At 36.7% G+C, this 14,163-nt stretch overlaps 3 protein-coding genes and 1 non-coding gene across 14 annotated transcripts in view; all 4 read left to right on the forward strand.

Annotated features, from left to right (window-relative positions):
- LOC147551444 (uncharacterized) overlaps positions 1-879 on the forward strand; it is a 39,148-nt gene extending 38,269 nt beyond the window's left edge. For 6 of the 10 annotated variants that reach the window (XR_015236878.1, XR_015236879.1, XR_015236880.1 and 3 more), the window contains one exon: positions 266-879. The gene's annotated coding sequence lies outside the window, so the exon portion shown is untranslated. The other 4 variants (XR_015236876.1, XR_015236877.1, XR_015236884.1 and 1 more) reach the window with 2 other exon arrangements.
- An 826-nt stretch (positions 880-1,705) lies between these two features.
- Positions 1,706-9,004, forward strand: LOC147551448 (uncharacterized). Of its 2 annotated transcripts, none has more exons than XM_086665839.1 (13): positions 1,706-2,874; positions 3,440-3,860; positions 3,966-4,626; positions 4,906-4,946; positions 5,328-5,396; positions 5,915-6,015; positions 6,198-6,276; positions 6,609-6,707; positions 7,067-7,135; positions 7,302-7,351; positions 7,450-7,531; positions 7,712-7,806; positions 8,417-9,004. In XM_086665839.1, exons 1-13 carry the CDS (start codon positions 2,438-2,440, stop codon positions 8,550-8,552), a joined length of 2,340 nt encoding a protein of 779 aa, XP_086521965.1. In that variant the 5' UTR covers positions 1,706-2,437; the 3' UTR covers positions 8,553-9,004. The 2 variants fall into 2 exon arrangements, with proteins under 2 accessions (XP_086521965.1, XP_086521966.1); XM_086665840.1 differs by having other exon boundaries at positions 2,182-2,874; positions 3,481-3,860.
- Positions 9,005-9,504: 500 nt separating this feature from the next.
- On the forward strand, positions 9,505-11,420 carry LOC147551449 (peroxidase 29-like). Its single transcript, XM_086665855.1, has 3 exons — positions 9,505-10,144; positions 10,289-10,640; positions 10,816-11,420. Exons 1-3 carry the CDS (start codon positions 9,884-9,886, stop codon positions 11,244-11,246), a joined length of 1,044 nt encoding a protein of 347 aa, XP_086521981.1. The 5' UTR covers positions 9,505-9,883; the 3' UTR covers positions 11,247-11,420.
- A 74-nt stretch (positions 11,421-11,494) lies between these two features.
- On the forward strand, positions 11,495-11,683 carry LOC147551450 (U2 spliceosomal RNA). The gene has a single exon (XR_015239007.1). It is a non-coding gene; the product is annotated as a U2 spliceosomal RNA (small nuclear RNA).
- Positions 11,684-14,163: the final 2,480 nt, after the last annotated feature.

Here is a 14,163-nt window from a genome sequence, read left to right on the forward strand (position 1 = left end):
TGCACACACCAAGTTACTGAGCAGATCTAACAACAGTCAAGTTTTGTTATCATCTCTGATTGCACTCATACTGTGCAACTTGTAATTTTCATTTAAAATGATTAGATTAGACACAACTGTTTGATTAAGCTAGAGTTGGTTCCTTCTTACAGGTGAAATTGAGCAAAACTTCGCAACGAAAATCCCCACTTGGTTCTCATTGACAAGAGATGGAAAACATGATCAATATCTTCTGATTCAATATATATACTTGTTGATTTCGTAGGTCCGCTTGAAATTTCGAACGGGCAGGGTAAGCAACTTGGGAAGGCCTCGGGACGAGCATGCTAAGTCACAAAAATGTTATGTTAGCCATCAATATCGTTAAACACACAGGAGCATACTGATAGGCTTAAAGATGCAAACTTGGTGTTCTCGGTTCGCTCTTAGTGCTGAGTTGTGCAACTGGAGATTGTTTCTAAAATGCTGCATAAAAAAGGGAGTTGTTTTAATAACATTCTTTAGGCTTCTGTTTTTCGATCTTGTATTAGCTTCTCCTCGTGTTCATGTTCTCCATTTCCCTTTGTGTAAGCCACTTTTGATTCTATCAACTAACATTTTCTATGAATATACATTGATGAGCATTTGCCTAAAAAATATCAGTTTGTAGTTGCAGAAATCTCCATCTAACCATATGCTTATTGTTGTTCCACTAGGTCAAACAAGACACAATATGATGTTGATGCAGTGAGAATGGGTGACAGCAATTTTTGTCTCCCAAAACAGAAATGGATGTAAACACCATAAATTAGAAAAAAAGAGAAATAGAAACTTACAATGGTAAAGTAAATTGAAAGCAAGTGAACACCTCAAAATAATATTATGGGTTATTTCATTTTTTGTTTGTTTGTTTGTTGAGGGGGTTATTTCATTTTGGCCTCCTATTTGGTAATCAGCCTCAATTTTGGCGTCTTTGTTTTTCCTAAATTAAAAAATGATTCATTTTTGTAAAACCGTCAGTTAACTTTAACTATTAACTGTTTTGTTTCAATAACTGCTTTTCTTCTAACAGTTAATTCTCATTTATTTTTTCATTCTTCTCCGACATCTGAAAAGTGGTCGCCGACGACCGACCGACCGGCCAACTGTCGACGACTTCTACACATTTTCTTTCTTTTCTCTATCCTCCAGTCTTTCTCTCTGCAGATCTGGTCTATTCGCCGTATGTACGTATGCGAGATTAACTCCCTTTATTACACAGTATTAGGGCAAAACCACCAGTAGTATACTAAAGGAAAAATATGGTTTCCACTTCTCTAAAACTTGCTCCAAAAATCTAATGTCGGAGAATTTATTGTTAGAGCTACAATTACGAGAACAAAAAAGTTAACTGATGGCTTTGAAAAGATAGGACCAATTTTCGGTTTACCGAAAATAGATGATTAAAAATGAAGCTAATGACAAACTAAGGGGCCGAAAAGAAAATAACCTAATATTATCTATAGAAATAGTAAATAGCTAAGATCCGAAAGAGCAATTAAACAAGCACGTTTCGCCTTTTTGGTCGGTTAGGTGTTTATGCGTCATGCATGTTTTATTTTCCGGATAACCAAAAGTACTTCGAGTTAGCTTGTTAAGTAGTTTAAGAGTTTTCATATGTGAAAAATGATACACATTGACGTATCTAGATATTCTAAAAAGTGTAAATGGTGACACACGAAGAATAGCTAAGAGCACAAGACAACCTGAACAAATCAAATGTCAAAAACGTTCGAGCGCAGAAAACTGAAGTAGTAGATTTTTACTCCCTCAGTCTCAAAATGAACTCAAAATGAATGACCTAAAGAAGTTAAAGACGAATTTAAGCGAAATCAAGACCAAAGGTCAAGACTCTAGATTGATGGGTCTAACTTGCTTCTCTTACATTCTAAAAAAATTTGAACACTTGGTTTGGATATCGGTTGAAAATCTACTTGTTGTACCACCGTAGACCGTAGTTATGTTTTACTGGAAATTTGCACTTAACATATTTTGGAAAACTTGTCTTACAAACCATTTTCCAATTTGACTAGTAATTTGGTAGAGTTTTTTTTTTGTGTTAAAAATAAATAAACTTATACTAGTAACTTAAACAAAAAGCAAAAGTAGAAGGGATAAGTTGAAGAAGCATTAATTAGGGAGAAAAGAGAGAGTCTTGAACTTAAGGGTGAAGACAAAAGTCCGAGTGAGTGAAAATCACCAACTCATTAAAAACGCGGCAAAAACCGCCAAAAGATTAAATTTCATCAACTGAAAAAGAGAAATCCCCTTCCCCCTGACAAATTAAGCAATTAAGTAGTAGTAGATTAAAAAAGAGGCAGATCAAATCCTCTCTAGTACTACTAGTATAAATCTCTCAACTTTCAGATCTTTGATTGATGTTGTCATTTTCTCTCTCTAGAAAAAAGGGCAATCTTTAATGGACTCCCCATTGGCAGAAGAATTGCTTAAGAAGATCCAAGAATTAGAAGCAGGGCATGCTCAACTCCTTGGAGAAATGTCGAAATTGATTCTTCCGCCTCCCACAACTGATCAAATTTTACCTCAATTAGGTTATGGTTATCAGAGATCTAACTTGGGTTTACCTCAAAAATCGAGCTTGGTTGCTCCCAGGGTAAGAGATAGGGAAGAGCAAGACCAGGAGACCACTAGGGCAAAGTGTAAACCAGTTGTGGGTTCTTCTAGTTCGTTTACACATGCAACTCCATTGCTGAAGGAGAGTACTACTAGTAGTAGCCGGAAACCTAAAAGAAGAACCGAACCAGCAGCTACTGTTAATTTCAGTCATAAGAACATCTTGCAATCTATGGGTCAATCTATTCATATATTTGATCTCGACGGCCGGTTTATCTATTGGTAACTACTAATTCTTGAACTTTTTACGGTTTGTAGTTGATTTGGGTTATCTTTGATTTGGATTTCTAGGGTCAGCAGATTGAGCTTATCAACTTCTTTAGTTTAAATTTAGGGGTTTTTATATTATATAGTCCTGCTAGATAGACTTCAATAATGATTCATATATGTAAAAGTTTACATCTTTATTCAATTAGTGAACATTCTGAAAGTTTTGGTTGAATGGGTTTATGAGCCTGTTCTAGGTTCCTATGAATTTTAGATTCTTGGGGTGTTTCTTCATGAGGCGTTGACCTAGTTCGGATCTCATGCATTTTAGAATCCAACAAACTAATGGTATCGTATAGAAATGTAAAATTTTATGTTGATTAGTAAATATCATGAAAGTTTTGGTGAATGGGTTTATGAGCAGTTCTAGGGTTTCTGTGGATTTTAGATTCTTAGGGTGTTTCTTCATGAAGTGATAACCTAGTTCAGAGGTCGTGTATTTTAGAATCTAACTAATCAATAGTATCGTACTATATATTATAGAAATGTAAAATTGTATGTTATTATTAACCCATTACAGGAATCGACCGGCTGAGGTACTTTATGGTTATTCTGCTTCAGAAGCACTTGGAAAAAATGGTCTTGATCTTATTGTGGAAGCTCATGACATTGGTAAAGCAAATCAGATATTAAAAAGGGTACTTATGGGAGAGACCTGGACCGGGCAGTTCCCCGTCAAGAATAAACATGGGAGAAAATTTCTAATCCTGGCAACAGATTCCCCATTATATGATGACGTTGGTAATGCAGTAGGAATCATCTGTCTAACATGTGAAACACAGCCTTTCAGAGAAGTGCGATTTCCATCGTTCGGAAAGAGTCCTTATGAGTCGGGCGAATTCTATCCCAGCTCTAGTCAGCTTCGGATTGAACCAACACCCAAACATATCCCCGATCTCCAACAGCCTTTGCATGCTGTCGCCTCCAAACTATCGAATCTGGTAAGTTTAAAGCTTAAAATTACATCGATACTCCTAGAGAAAATTTTAAACGGGTAGTTTATTTTACGGGGATTGTCTTAGTAATTGTATTGTACTATGAAACAGGCTTCTAGAATGACCAACAAAGTCCGATCGAAAATAAGCTCTGGTGGCAACACTGTGGAACATGAAAGATCAAGTGTAGAGGGCCAATATTATGATCAAGGCTTCTTAAAGACAATTCTATCTAACTATAGGGAGGATGTAACTTCAAGTGGAGCTAATAGGCATCTAGGAAACCTAATCCGCTCTCCCTTTGGTGTAACTTCTAAAGCTGCATTTCAGGAACATTCCCAAGGAAAATCCTTAATATATGAGAGTGAAAGGAAGACTGCCGTCCATAAGATCATAACTTCAAAAGGAGACGCTCAGGTTAATAAGAAGGGGATGCCACATCCATGGAGGGGAGGTGATCTCGATGAGCCCTTGGCAAGAACCACCCATGGCGTCTCACCTTTGTTGCATCATGATCAGAAAACTATATCTTACCAAGAAAAGTTTTCTTATTCCGGTGCAGAATTAGAAATACATGGAGCAGAAAGTGATGTAATTGGAAAGGAAGCCCCACGTTCTTCCTCTTCTTCTTTTAATGTTAGCAGCAGAAGTAGTGTGAGCAGTTGTGGTAGTAACAGTAGCAGTATTGTTTATAAACTAGACGCAGAAACAGATAACTTGGATTATGAAATCTTATGGGAAGATTTGACAATTGGTGAACAAATAGGCCGAGGTAAAACTAAATCTTTCTTACGATTGCTAATAGTTTTCGCAATTCATGTTTAAGCAAGTGGTTGAAGTGATAATTGTTGATTGGAAGTGCTTCTATTTTAAAAAACTTGTAACCAAGTGCAACTGCAGTATTTTTGGTGTGTGACAATTACTAACAATGTAACTACTGTGAAATTCAATCATTTGAAGTTTGTTATGCTCGTGTATGACTTAGTATGTTTCAGTTCTTTTTTACCTATTGAAGTGTTTTCTGATGGTAATTATTGATCAATGATCTCAGGTTCATGTGGAACTGTGTATTACGCTCAATGGTATGGCTCGGTATGCTACTCTTCCTTCCGAAAACATCTTTTGCGGGGAGTTTTTTTTTTTTAAATTGTCAGCGTGCCTCAAACCCTTGACCTCTAAAGTGGAAGACTAAACCTCTTACCACTCCAACCAAGGGTTGTTGGCAAAATAAAGGCGGTTAGTGCCCTCTCTAAGACTCTAAATATGTGTTCCAAAAGTCCACCATGTGACGTTCCACGTCTGTCTAATCCAAATGAATCAGAACCCAACCAACGATTCAATTTATGCTAATGCTGTAGCTATTCCATGTTTTTGCGTTTGACCAGTAACTTTATTCTGTTGAGCATGGGAAAGAATGGACAGACCCTTATATATATACGTTCCCCCTGAAAAACACACTCCACTTTCTTGCAGGATGTTGCAGTAAAGGTGTTCTCCAGATTTGATTACTCCGAAGAGCTTTTGCATTCATTCAAACAAGAGGTAAACTTTTAAGCTAAACTAAACATTCTTTCCTAAAAGCAGTAGTCCTTACTAGAGGTCCGAAGAAAAGGATTTCCTTGAATCCTTCTCCTTCATCTCTAGCAGTATATCTTTCTCACTATGATCCTCAACATGGTATACCGATGTTCACTTTCTCCATATTTGAAAGTTAGGGTCCTTCGCGGCAGCCTGTGCCAACTTTTTGTACAGGATCTTTTTTAATGGAGCCTCTGTAAAATCATCAATTAAATCTATAGTGGGCCAAAGAAAATCCTCCACGTGGAACATTTATCGAGGATTTAAGTGTTTTGTTGTACTGGTATTTACCCTACATTTTGTTTTTGCTGAGGATTTGTTTGTGAATATATTCCCTCTTACTATTATTCTCGTGTTATCTATATAGTTATGCGCAAATTCTACTAGTGTCCAAGAACAACTACTTAACAAATATTTGTTCTTTTCACTATAAACACTTGTCTATCGATCTAAAAGTTTCTCTTTTTTTTCCATGAACGAAGGTATTACTTATGAAGAGGCTTCGGCATCCAAATGTACTACTTTTTATGGGGGCAGTAACTTCACCTGAGCATCTATGCATTGTAACAGAGTTCCTTCCACGGTTCATTCTCCACTTCTGCTGTTATCTTTTACAATTTCATGTAGGGTAATCTGGGTCATGTTTCTTTTGTTTCTCCAGTGTATCATATATACGTGGAGACTTCCACTAATTTTTATTTTCAATGATCTTTATGGAAATGCATCTTATGTTATACTTACTGACATCGCAACCACTTTTCACAGTGGAAGCTTGTTTCAGTTGCTTCAACGTAACAGTCCTAAATTTGATTGGAGAAGGCGTGTTCTCATAGCTTTAGACATTGTAAGTGATCTTGTTGTCTATTGCTTCTAAGTAGGACTCTTCAAGATAATATAACCAAAATTGCTGTTGGATAAATATATTCCTGTTCAGAAATTGTCATTAGTAGTACGCATGGAAAGCCTGCACATGCATTTGGGATTCTGGTGTTTTCTTATTTTTACCGTTCTTTTAGATGATGTTGAACACCAATATATTTTCCTATGTTTTTTATTGAAGTTCGTGAAGTGTAAGACTTTCTTATATACTCTCTTTTCACCTTTCTTCTAGCCTGGAAAAGTAGATCTCGTACATTCATTAATTACTATCGTTCTTTTCTCGAATCCTTGGTACAGGCGCGTGGTATGAATTATCTTCACCATAGCAACCCACCGATCGTCCATCGTGATTTGAAGTCTTCAAATCTATTGGTCGACAGAAACTTGACTGTGAAGGTAAATGCTCTTGGATGAATTGTGGTTTTTTTAGTAGCCTTAGTTTAAGGTAAAAAAATTTAGTAGTCTTATCTTCTCCTAGAGCGCACATATTATGATTAAGACTTGGAGGAATCTAGGTGCACCACCCATAGGGGGTGTTCAGGGGCTATCCCAATAAAGAGAAACATAATTACCTGGTAATCGTTAAAATTTTTATGTTTCTCTTGTTTTTAATAGTAGGAGTATAACAGGCCACTAGATCAATTATTTTTGCCTTCAATGGTGCATCTCCGGAGCAACCCCTTGTGAGTGTTGCTCCCTGGTATATTTCTAATATGTGACAAACCCTAAACATAGTACATTAATGTCTCAACCAGGTTGGTGACTTTGGTCTCTCACGCCTCAAACATGAAACATATCTAACAACGAAGTCTGGGAAAGGAACGGTACGCAAAGCTGCAGGGCCTTAGTGTCAATTTCCCTTTCTTGAGTTTGATTTTTTCCTTCTTGAGTTTGATTTTTATTCCAATGTTGTTTATTCTATGAGTTGCTTAGATACCAGAAGATTCTGATTTTTCGTTTTATTTCTATTAAAACTTTCTGCTTCAACAGCCACAATGGATGGCTCCCGAGGTTCTCCGTAACGAGCCCACAGACGAAAAGTATGATCAGTTACTTAATCAGATTTGATTCATCTGATTTGATTGTCCCATTTCTTGATTCCCATAGTGGTTCTTTTTTCTTTGAATGGGAACTTTAGGTGTGATATATACAGCTATGGAGTAATACTATGGGAGATTGCCACACAAAAGATCCCTTGGGAAAACCTCAACTCAATGCAGGTAACCACATCATTCCGCATAAAATCAATTGATTGTACTTGATGAATTTAGGTTGCATCTTCCTAAGCAAGAGCATAAGCAGTGTCGCATAAATACTTTAGGTCTGTTTTACGAATGGTAATGATTCTTCAAGTGTACTGTGGATGCATGAAAATGTACTGTTTGTAATGAATAATGCAGGTGATTGGAGCTGTAGGATTCATGGACCACCGCCTCGACATTCCTGAAGAAATGGAGCCAGAGTGGGCGTCTATAATTAGGAGCTGCTGGCACAGGTGCTCATTTTGTGACATATGTTAATATGAAGTCTATAAATACCTCCAAAATGATAATGTCATCATTAAGTAAGCTATACCAATTGTACACTCTAGAATTCTAGGATTGTAGCGAATCGGTCACATAAACCATTTTAACTGTTGGGCATTAGGGAGCTTAGCCTTAGATATTAGTTCTTTGCTCTGGTTGACTTAAATTGCTATTAGACTCGTAAGACATGTCAAAAATGTATTGAATATGGGATTAAATTCAAGCCTGAAGAGAAACCAAAAAAAAGTTTTTGGAATGTTTGTTGTGACCCATTCACTTAGTGTTGCCATAGTTTGTAACGGTGGTGATGTGTGGTTAAAAAGGAGGCAGATAGTAGTAGGGTTGCCGAGAAGAAGCTCTTTTAAAAAATTTCTTGTCTTGTTCTTTATACATAGTGAAATAATCTTTGCATTATAATTGTGGAGCAGGTCTAAACCACATGATCTCGTGTTATTTAGTGATCTATTATTTCTACGGTGTCTTCTCTGTTTTTTTGTCACAGCCTCGTAGGTTATAAAAACATATTAGCATAATGTGATTCTAACGTTTTTCGTATGTGATCACAATGTTGCATGAAAGTGACCCAAAATGCCGACCGACGTTCCAGGAATTACTAGATAGATTGAAACATCTGCAGAGACGATACTCCGTTCAAGCCCAAGCAACTCGCTCAGCTGCAGCTGATAACATCTCAACAGTAGTACCCGGAACGTGACTATTCCTTAAATCTTCGCATCAAAGCAACAAAGAAATAGAGTTATTGGACTTCAAATGTTACGTTTTTTGTTTTGCTTATACCTCTCGATATTGGGAACAAAAGATTCAAATTTTGTTGTAAAAGTATTCGCTTCCACTGGTTGAATGCATCAGCAGTGAAGATTATCGACATGCTAAAAAGGGAAAACTGGATGTTCATCCATGTATAAGCAGGAGAGAGATGGTGGTGGTATAATGGTGTTCGATTGGGGATTGCGATAATTGTCACTGTTCTAAATGTAGCTATACTTGTAATTTCAGTTTCTTCGGTAACCTCACCTGTAATTAAATCTAGATCTGCCGTTCGAAGGTAACATTTTTTCCCTGTCATTTGAAATATATTTTTGATGTTATTGTTCTAACAATTGTAACAGCTGTTCTTTTTCCCTAATACTGAGAGTACTTTATGAAGAACACATTTTGAGATCATGCATGAGCCGTGTTGCTTATCGGTCTGGGCCAACCTGTTTAGGGCAGCCTGGCCCATATGGATGACGGGCAACGCCAGTCCGGGTTTTATCGGTCTGGGCTGAGCTTTGATTTGAGCCCGGTGGGCTAGTACGGCCGGAGCCTGTAGAAAACCTGGCTGGGCAAAACCTGCTGGGCCCATCCCAACAATCAGATTTTTGAATTTTCTGTAGGCAGTCTAAGTATTTATAGTTGTTTTTGTTGAGGGGGCCAAACTTTCCCCACCCCTTTGTTGTGTTTCAAATTTTTGTAAGTAAACTCTGTGTAAGCAACACTACATGAGTACTTCCTTCAGGCCCAGCTTGATAAGCAACACTACATGAGTACTATAGACAGGTTTCCTATTTGTTCTTTAATGATTTCAATAGGGTAGGAAGAAGTCTTATTCTATTGTACTTAAAACATGATACCATAACTTTATCTACATTCTAGGACATGGGTTTGTGGTCAATTTTACTCTAAAAGGAATAGTGTAAGTTTCATACTATTTGATAGGGCAAGAAAGTTTAAATTTGAGAGAGAATTGAAGTCTGAGTCATATAATGAAGGAGGTAGTTGATAGAGGTTTGAATATGAAAAGATTTTGCAAATTTAGGGAAAATTGTCATGCTGTTGCAGTAAGATAGGTGTAAAAGAAACAAGTAAATTATTAATTACAATGACCTTGGAGCAATACAACCAAAACCAAGGGCCTTTTGGTAACTGATCTTCTTGTGGGTCTTCTTTCAGATTTTCAAAGCCATGACTTTACTGTATAAAAATGTGGTTAAAGTGGGATAGAAAAAGTACTAGGTTAAGTGGAGTTGGAAGCAGAGAGAAAGGATGAGTAAGAGAATAATAAGTTGTTGTTTTGAAGTAGTAGTAATGGTTTTGATCTCTTTAGGTTTGTGTTGTTTAGTTGCTAATGGGATGATTAGTAGTAGAACTAGTAGTTCTATTACTAAACTCTCTTACAACTACTATGATACTGCATGCCCTCAACTTGAAAGCATTGTGAGTCAAGGACTTGGACCCATCTTTCTTTCTGATCCAACTTCACCTGCTTCTCTCTTGAGACTCTTGTTCCATGATTGCCAAGTCAAGGTCTCTCTTTGTCTCCCCTCTTTCTCTTTTTTTTCTCTCGTACAATATAATATGTAGAACTTTAAGTGATTGTAGCACTTTCTGTCAGGGTCTGAATAATTATTAGCAGTCTAACGAGCTTAATATTTTCTTTTTCTTAATCAGGGTTGTGATGCATCAATCCTACTTAACTCGGGTAACTCAGAGATGGGTTCAAGTAAGAATTTCGCAATCAAGAATAGAGAAACTATTGGAATAATAAAATCAATGGTAGATGAAGTTTGTCATGGACAAGTAGTATCTTGTGCGGATATTTTAGTTTTAGCGGCTAGGGATGCTGTCGCTTCTTCGGGTGGTCCAAAAATTAGGGTTCCTTTAGGAAGGAAGGATTCTAGTACTAGTTCAAGTTATAAATTTTCTGATTCAAGTTTGCCTAGTGCAAGCTCTGGAGTTGATACCATGCTTCATATTTTCACTCAGAAAGGAATGACTATAGAAGAATCTGTCGCCATTTTAGGTAAAAACATTTTAATTCATATAAGTTATAGTTTGAATGCAATGACCGTTATACTTGTTCACGAACCTATGTTATACTGAATGTAATGATTCTTGGGGCCCATGTCAGAACAAAAAATGTAGAGGTCTTCTTCTGATATGAGATGATATGACTTTTTTTTTTCTTCTTTTTGCAGGCGCACATACCCTTGGAGTGAGTCACTGTGTTAGCATAATAGACCGATTACATAATCGTGGAACCAAAACTCAAACGAGAACCGGGTTTGAATTGTTTTTGGAATTAACATGTCCATTTGGGAAGTTTTCTCAAACTTCAAATTCCACTTTTGTTACTAATGATCTTACAGCATTTGTATTCGATAATCAATTCTATAAAGATGCAGTTTCAGGCGGAGGAGTACTGAAAATCGATGCTGAAATGGTGACTGACCCACGTACCGGTTCAATAATGGAACGGTTCTCTCTCAATCAAGAACATTTTTTCGAAGTATTTTCATCTGCATTTATCAAACTCTCAACTACAAATGTATTAACTGGAAATCAAGGTGTAATTCGTGATAGATGTGATTCCATTTGGGTGAAGTTAGATGAGTCAGACCGTCTTTGAGATCCATTACTTGTACCCTGAATCAGATCCAAGAAGACATTCTTGGCTTCTGTTTAGCAATATAAAGAAAAACATTAGTCTTCTAGTATTTGTTTTTATCAAATGCCCATTTCATAATTTATTTAAAATACATGTAGTTGTTGTCTTTCCAATAGAAATGATTTCTTTTAGTTCGAATTTAGTCCCACGCTGACCCGAGGAGAAAGAAATCATACTTTTGTCGACCTTTTGGTTAAGATCTAATTGTAGTATTTTTTTGTTGTTGCAAATCTAACTGTAGTATTTGTTTTATCAATTTAATATGTGATATGTGGTCCATAAGATCACCCAGTATTAAAGTTATTTTTTACCGGTGAGAATTCGCCAAAATACCTTGCCACGGATGTCCCTGCCCTTCACATTTGTCTTGCACTATTGTATTGGTGTGGTGTACGCCCACAAGAGTTAAGAAAAAGTAGTCTACCAGCCTTTGAGGCAGTAGTTGGGCACCCCTCTCAAGCTCATGAGGTCGTGAGATCGAGTCTCGGTGGAAGCAGTTTGCCATCAAGATTTATCCCATGTAATTTAGGCTATAAATAATTTAATAATTTGTCGGGCTTTAAGACTATGTGTTTTTGGCCTTTAGGCCTCTCTCATTCTTGATTTAAATTAGGCGGTTATCGTGTTTATTACATCTTCATAATGGACCAATGCCTTGTAACAACTAACGTAAATCGTAGTCGAATTCTCAGAGAAAAAAAGAAAAAAAGTTTAAGAAAAAGTAGTAGAATTGTGTTGTATCATATAGCAACCTAGACTGAAGGATTTCAAACACACACAAAAAAAAAAGAAATTCTAAATTGAAGGATGTCAATTCAATTTGTCATTAATAAGGACAACTTAATTAGGAAATTGTTTTGGCTTTCAATTTGTGACTAATTCGTCATTTTAGCTCTCAGAAATGTCGGGCAGTTCGATTTGGCTCCCAAGGACCAAAATAATTTGAACTTTTTCTAGAAACACCCTTAGGCCCCGCCTTAGGGCCAAAATGAAAATAGTTATGAAAAGATCTTCATACATTCAGGCCAGCGCTTTGGGGAAAGCTAAATAGTTTCCGGGGTGTGAAGACTTGGTAAAAAATTGGTCAATTTTGTTTGACAATTTTATTTAGGGGGAAAGCAAAATAGCTTCTCCACCTCAGCTCTCTCTCTCTCCACCTCACTTCTCTCCCTCCACCTCATCTTCTCTCTCTCTTCTTCGATTAGGTCGCCGGCCGGAAAATTCTTTTCACTCACTCTCTCTCTCTAGAAACTCCGGCGAAGGGGTTTCCCTTCGCCGGAGTTCCGGCCGGCGACCTATCGGAGAAGAGAGAGAAGATGAGGTGGAGAGAGAAGATGAGGTGGAGGGAGGTGAGGTGAGGTGGAGGGAGGTGAGGGGGAGAATTTTTTATTTTGAACCATATTCCCTATAAAATATGTTTCCCTGGAAACTTTTCAAAATTTTGTATATTCCCTTTAAAATTTCACACCCCGGAAACTATTTAGCTTTCCCCAAAGCGCTGGCCTACATTTAATGCGACTTCATTTCTCGAGTCCTCCATTTCATCACTTCTCTTCACTTCATCTCTCCTTCTCTCCACCTCACCTTCTTCTCTAGCGGAAGCCGTCGGCCGACTACATTTTACAGTGAGCTTCAAACATCAGAAATTGAAGCTACATGCAATGCACCTATATTCGGGGCTTATATGTCAGAAATTGATGAACACAATTTTGACGTTGACGGATATTTAGAGCAAAATCAAACGTTGACAGACATTTTGTACCTAATTCTAGTCAACCATAAAGTTCAAACTATTTAATTTGAAAAGAGAAAAAGCTCTTTATTTTTTGTTGAGAAAAAAGAGAAATGGATGAACATAAATAGAGCAAGACATTATTTATCTCCTCATTGGAGTAACTTTTTGCCTTCTTTCTAAAAACTATCAAATTGGTGAACATAAATACAGAAATTGATGAACATATATGGTTTCTAACTATCAAACTTTCTAAAAATTCAATCCATAGAGATCTAATGATAATTTGGAAGAGTAATTCCACTTATACAACCAAAATTCCACTTTTGTTACTAACAATCTTACAACATTTGTGTTCAATGCTCAATTATAGCGAGAAGAAATGATAGCAAACAAGAAAATCCAGACATACTCTAGACATACATCCTATGTAGCTTGCCGTGATTCATTGTCTAGTGAATTAGAATCATCAAAAACACGAATTACAGCAAGCCACATAGGATGCATGTCTAGAGTATGTCTGGATTTTTTTGTTCTCTATCATTTTTCATTCTATAAAAATGCAGTTTCAGGTTTATTGCTAATAGATGCTGAAATGGTAACCGACTCGAGAAGGGGTCAATAGTGAAACGATTTTCTCTCAATCAAGACCAGTCTTTCATAGTATTTGCTTCTCCATTTATCAAAACTCAACCACGAATGTATTGACTCGAAATCATGGTATGGTTCCTGATAGATGTTATTCCAACGGGACGAAAGATATATAAAAACCATCAATAACCTTGGGTTGGAGTAGTTATCTCTGAAAGTATGCTGACATTTAAAAAAATTATATAAGTCAGATATTTGTTCAGATCCATTGCATATACCAGGTAATCCGGAGTGAGTCTGGAAGAGTCCTTCGTCCCTTATGTTTAACAAAAACATTAATTTTCTAAGAGTACGATATATGTATTGAGTTTTAGCAGTAAAGAATTTAATTAGCAGCATGTTGAAGGGTAATTCATAATTTACTTGGTTTTAGTTCTATTTCAAAAGATTGAAAGTAAAATTGTATTCTTTAAAATTCAGCCACTCCACATCAAAATTAGGAGTTTTTTTTAACAACTGCTCGCATCAAATTACAATATGTATTTATTTAGAGAT

Source organism: Eschscholzia californica, unplaced genomic scaffold (assembly GCF_041429995.1).
Source record: "Eschscholzia californica isolate CP2 unplaced genomic scaffold, dmEscCali1.0.p SCAF_3, whole genome shotgun sequence".
NCBI lineage: Eukaryota > Viridiplantae > Streptophyta > Magnoliopsida > Ranunculales > Papaveraceae > Eschscholzia > Eschscholzia californica.

Excerpts from the sequence above, each read along its gene's own strand:
- LOC147551448 (XM_086665839.1), top strand. The coding sequence starts at position 2,438 with ATGGACTCCCCATTGGCAGAAGAATTGCTTAAGAAGATCCAAGAATTA. Across the intron at positions 2,875-3,439 it reads GACGGCCGGTTTATCTATTG|GAATCGACCGGCTGAGGTAC; the intron begins GTAACTACTAAT and ends AACCCATTACAG. Across the intron at positions 5,397-5,914 it reads TGCATTCATTCAAACAAGAG|GTATTACTTATGAAGAGGCT; the intron begins GTAAACTTTTAA and ends CCATGAACGAAG.
- LOC147551449 (XM_086665855.1), top strand. The coding sequence starts at position 9,884 with ATGAGTAAGAGAATAATAAGTTGTTGTTTTGAAGTAGTAGTAATGGTT. Across the intron at positions 10,145-10,288 it reads TCCATGATTGCCAAGTCAAG|GGTTGTGATGCATCAATCCT; the intron begins GTCTCTCTTTGT and ends TTTCTTAATCAG. Across the intron at positions 10,641-10,815 it reads AGAATCTGTCGCCATTTTAG|GCGCACATACCCTTGGAGTG; the intron begins GTAAAAACATTT and ends TTCTTTTTGCAG.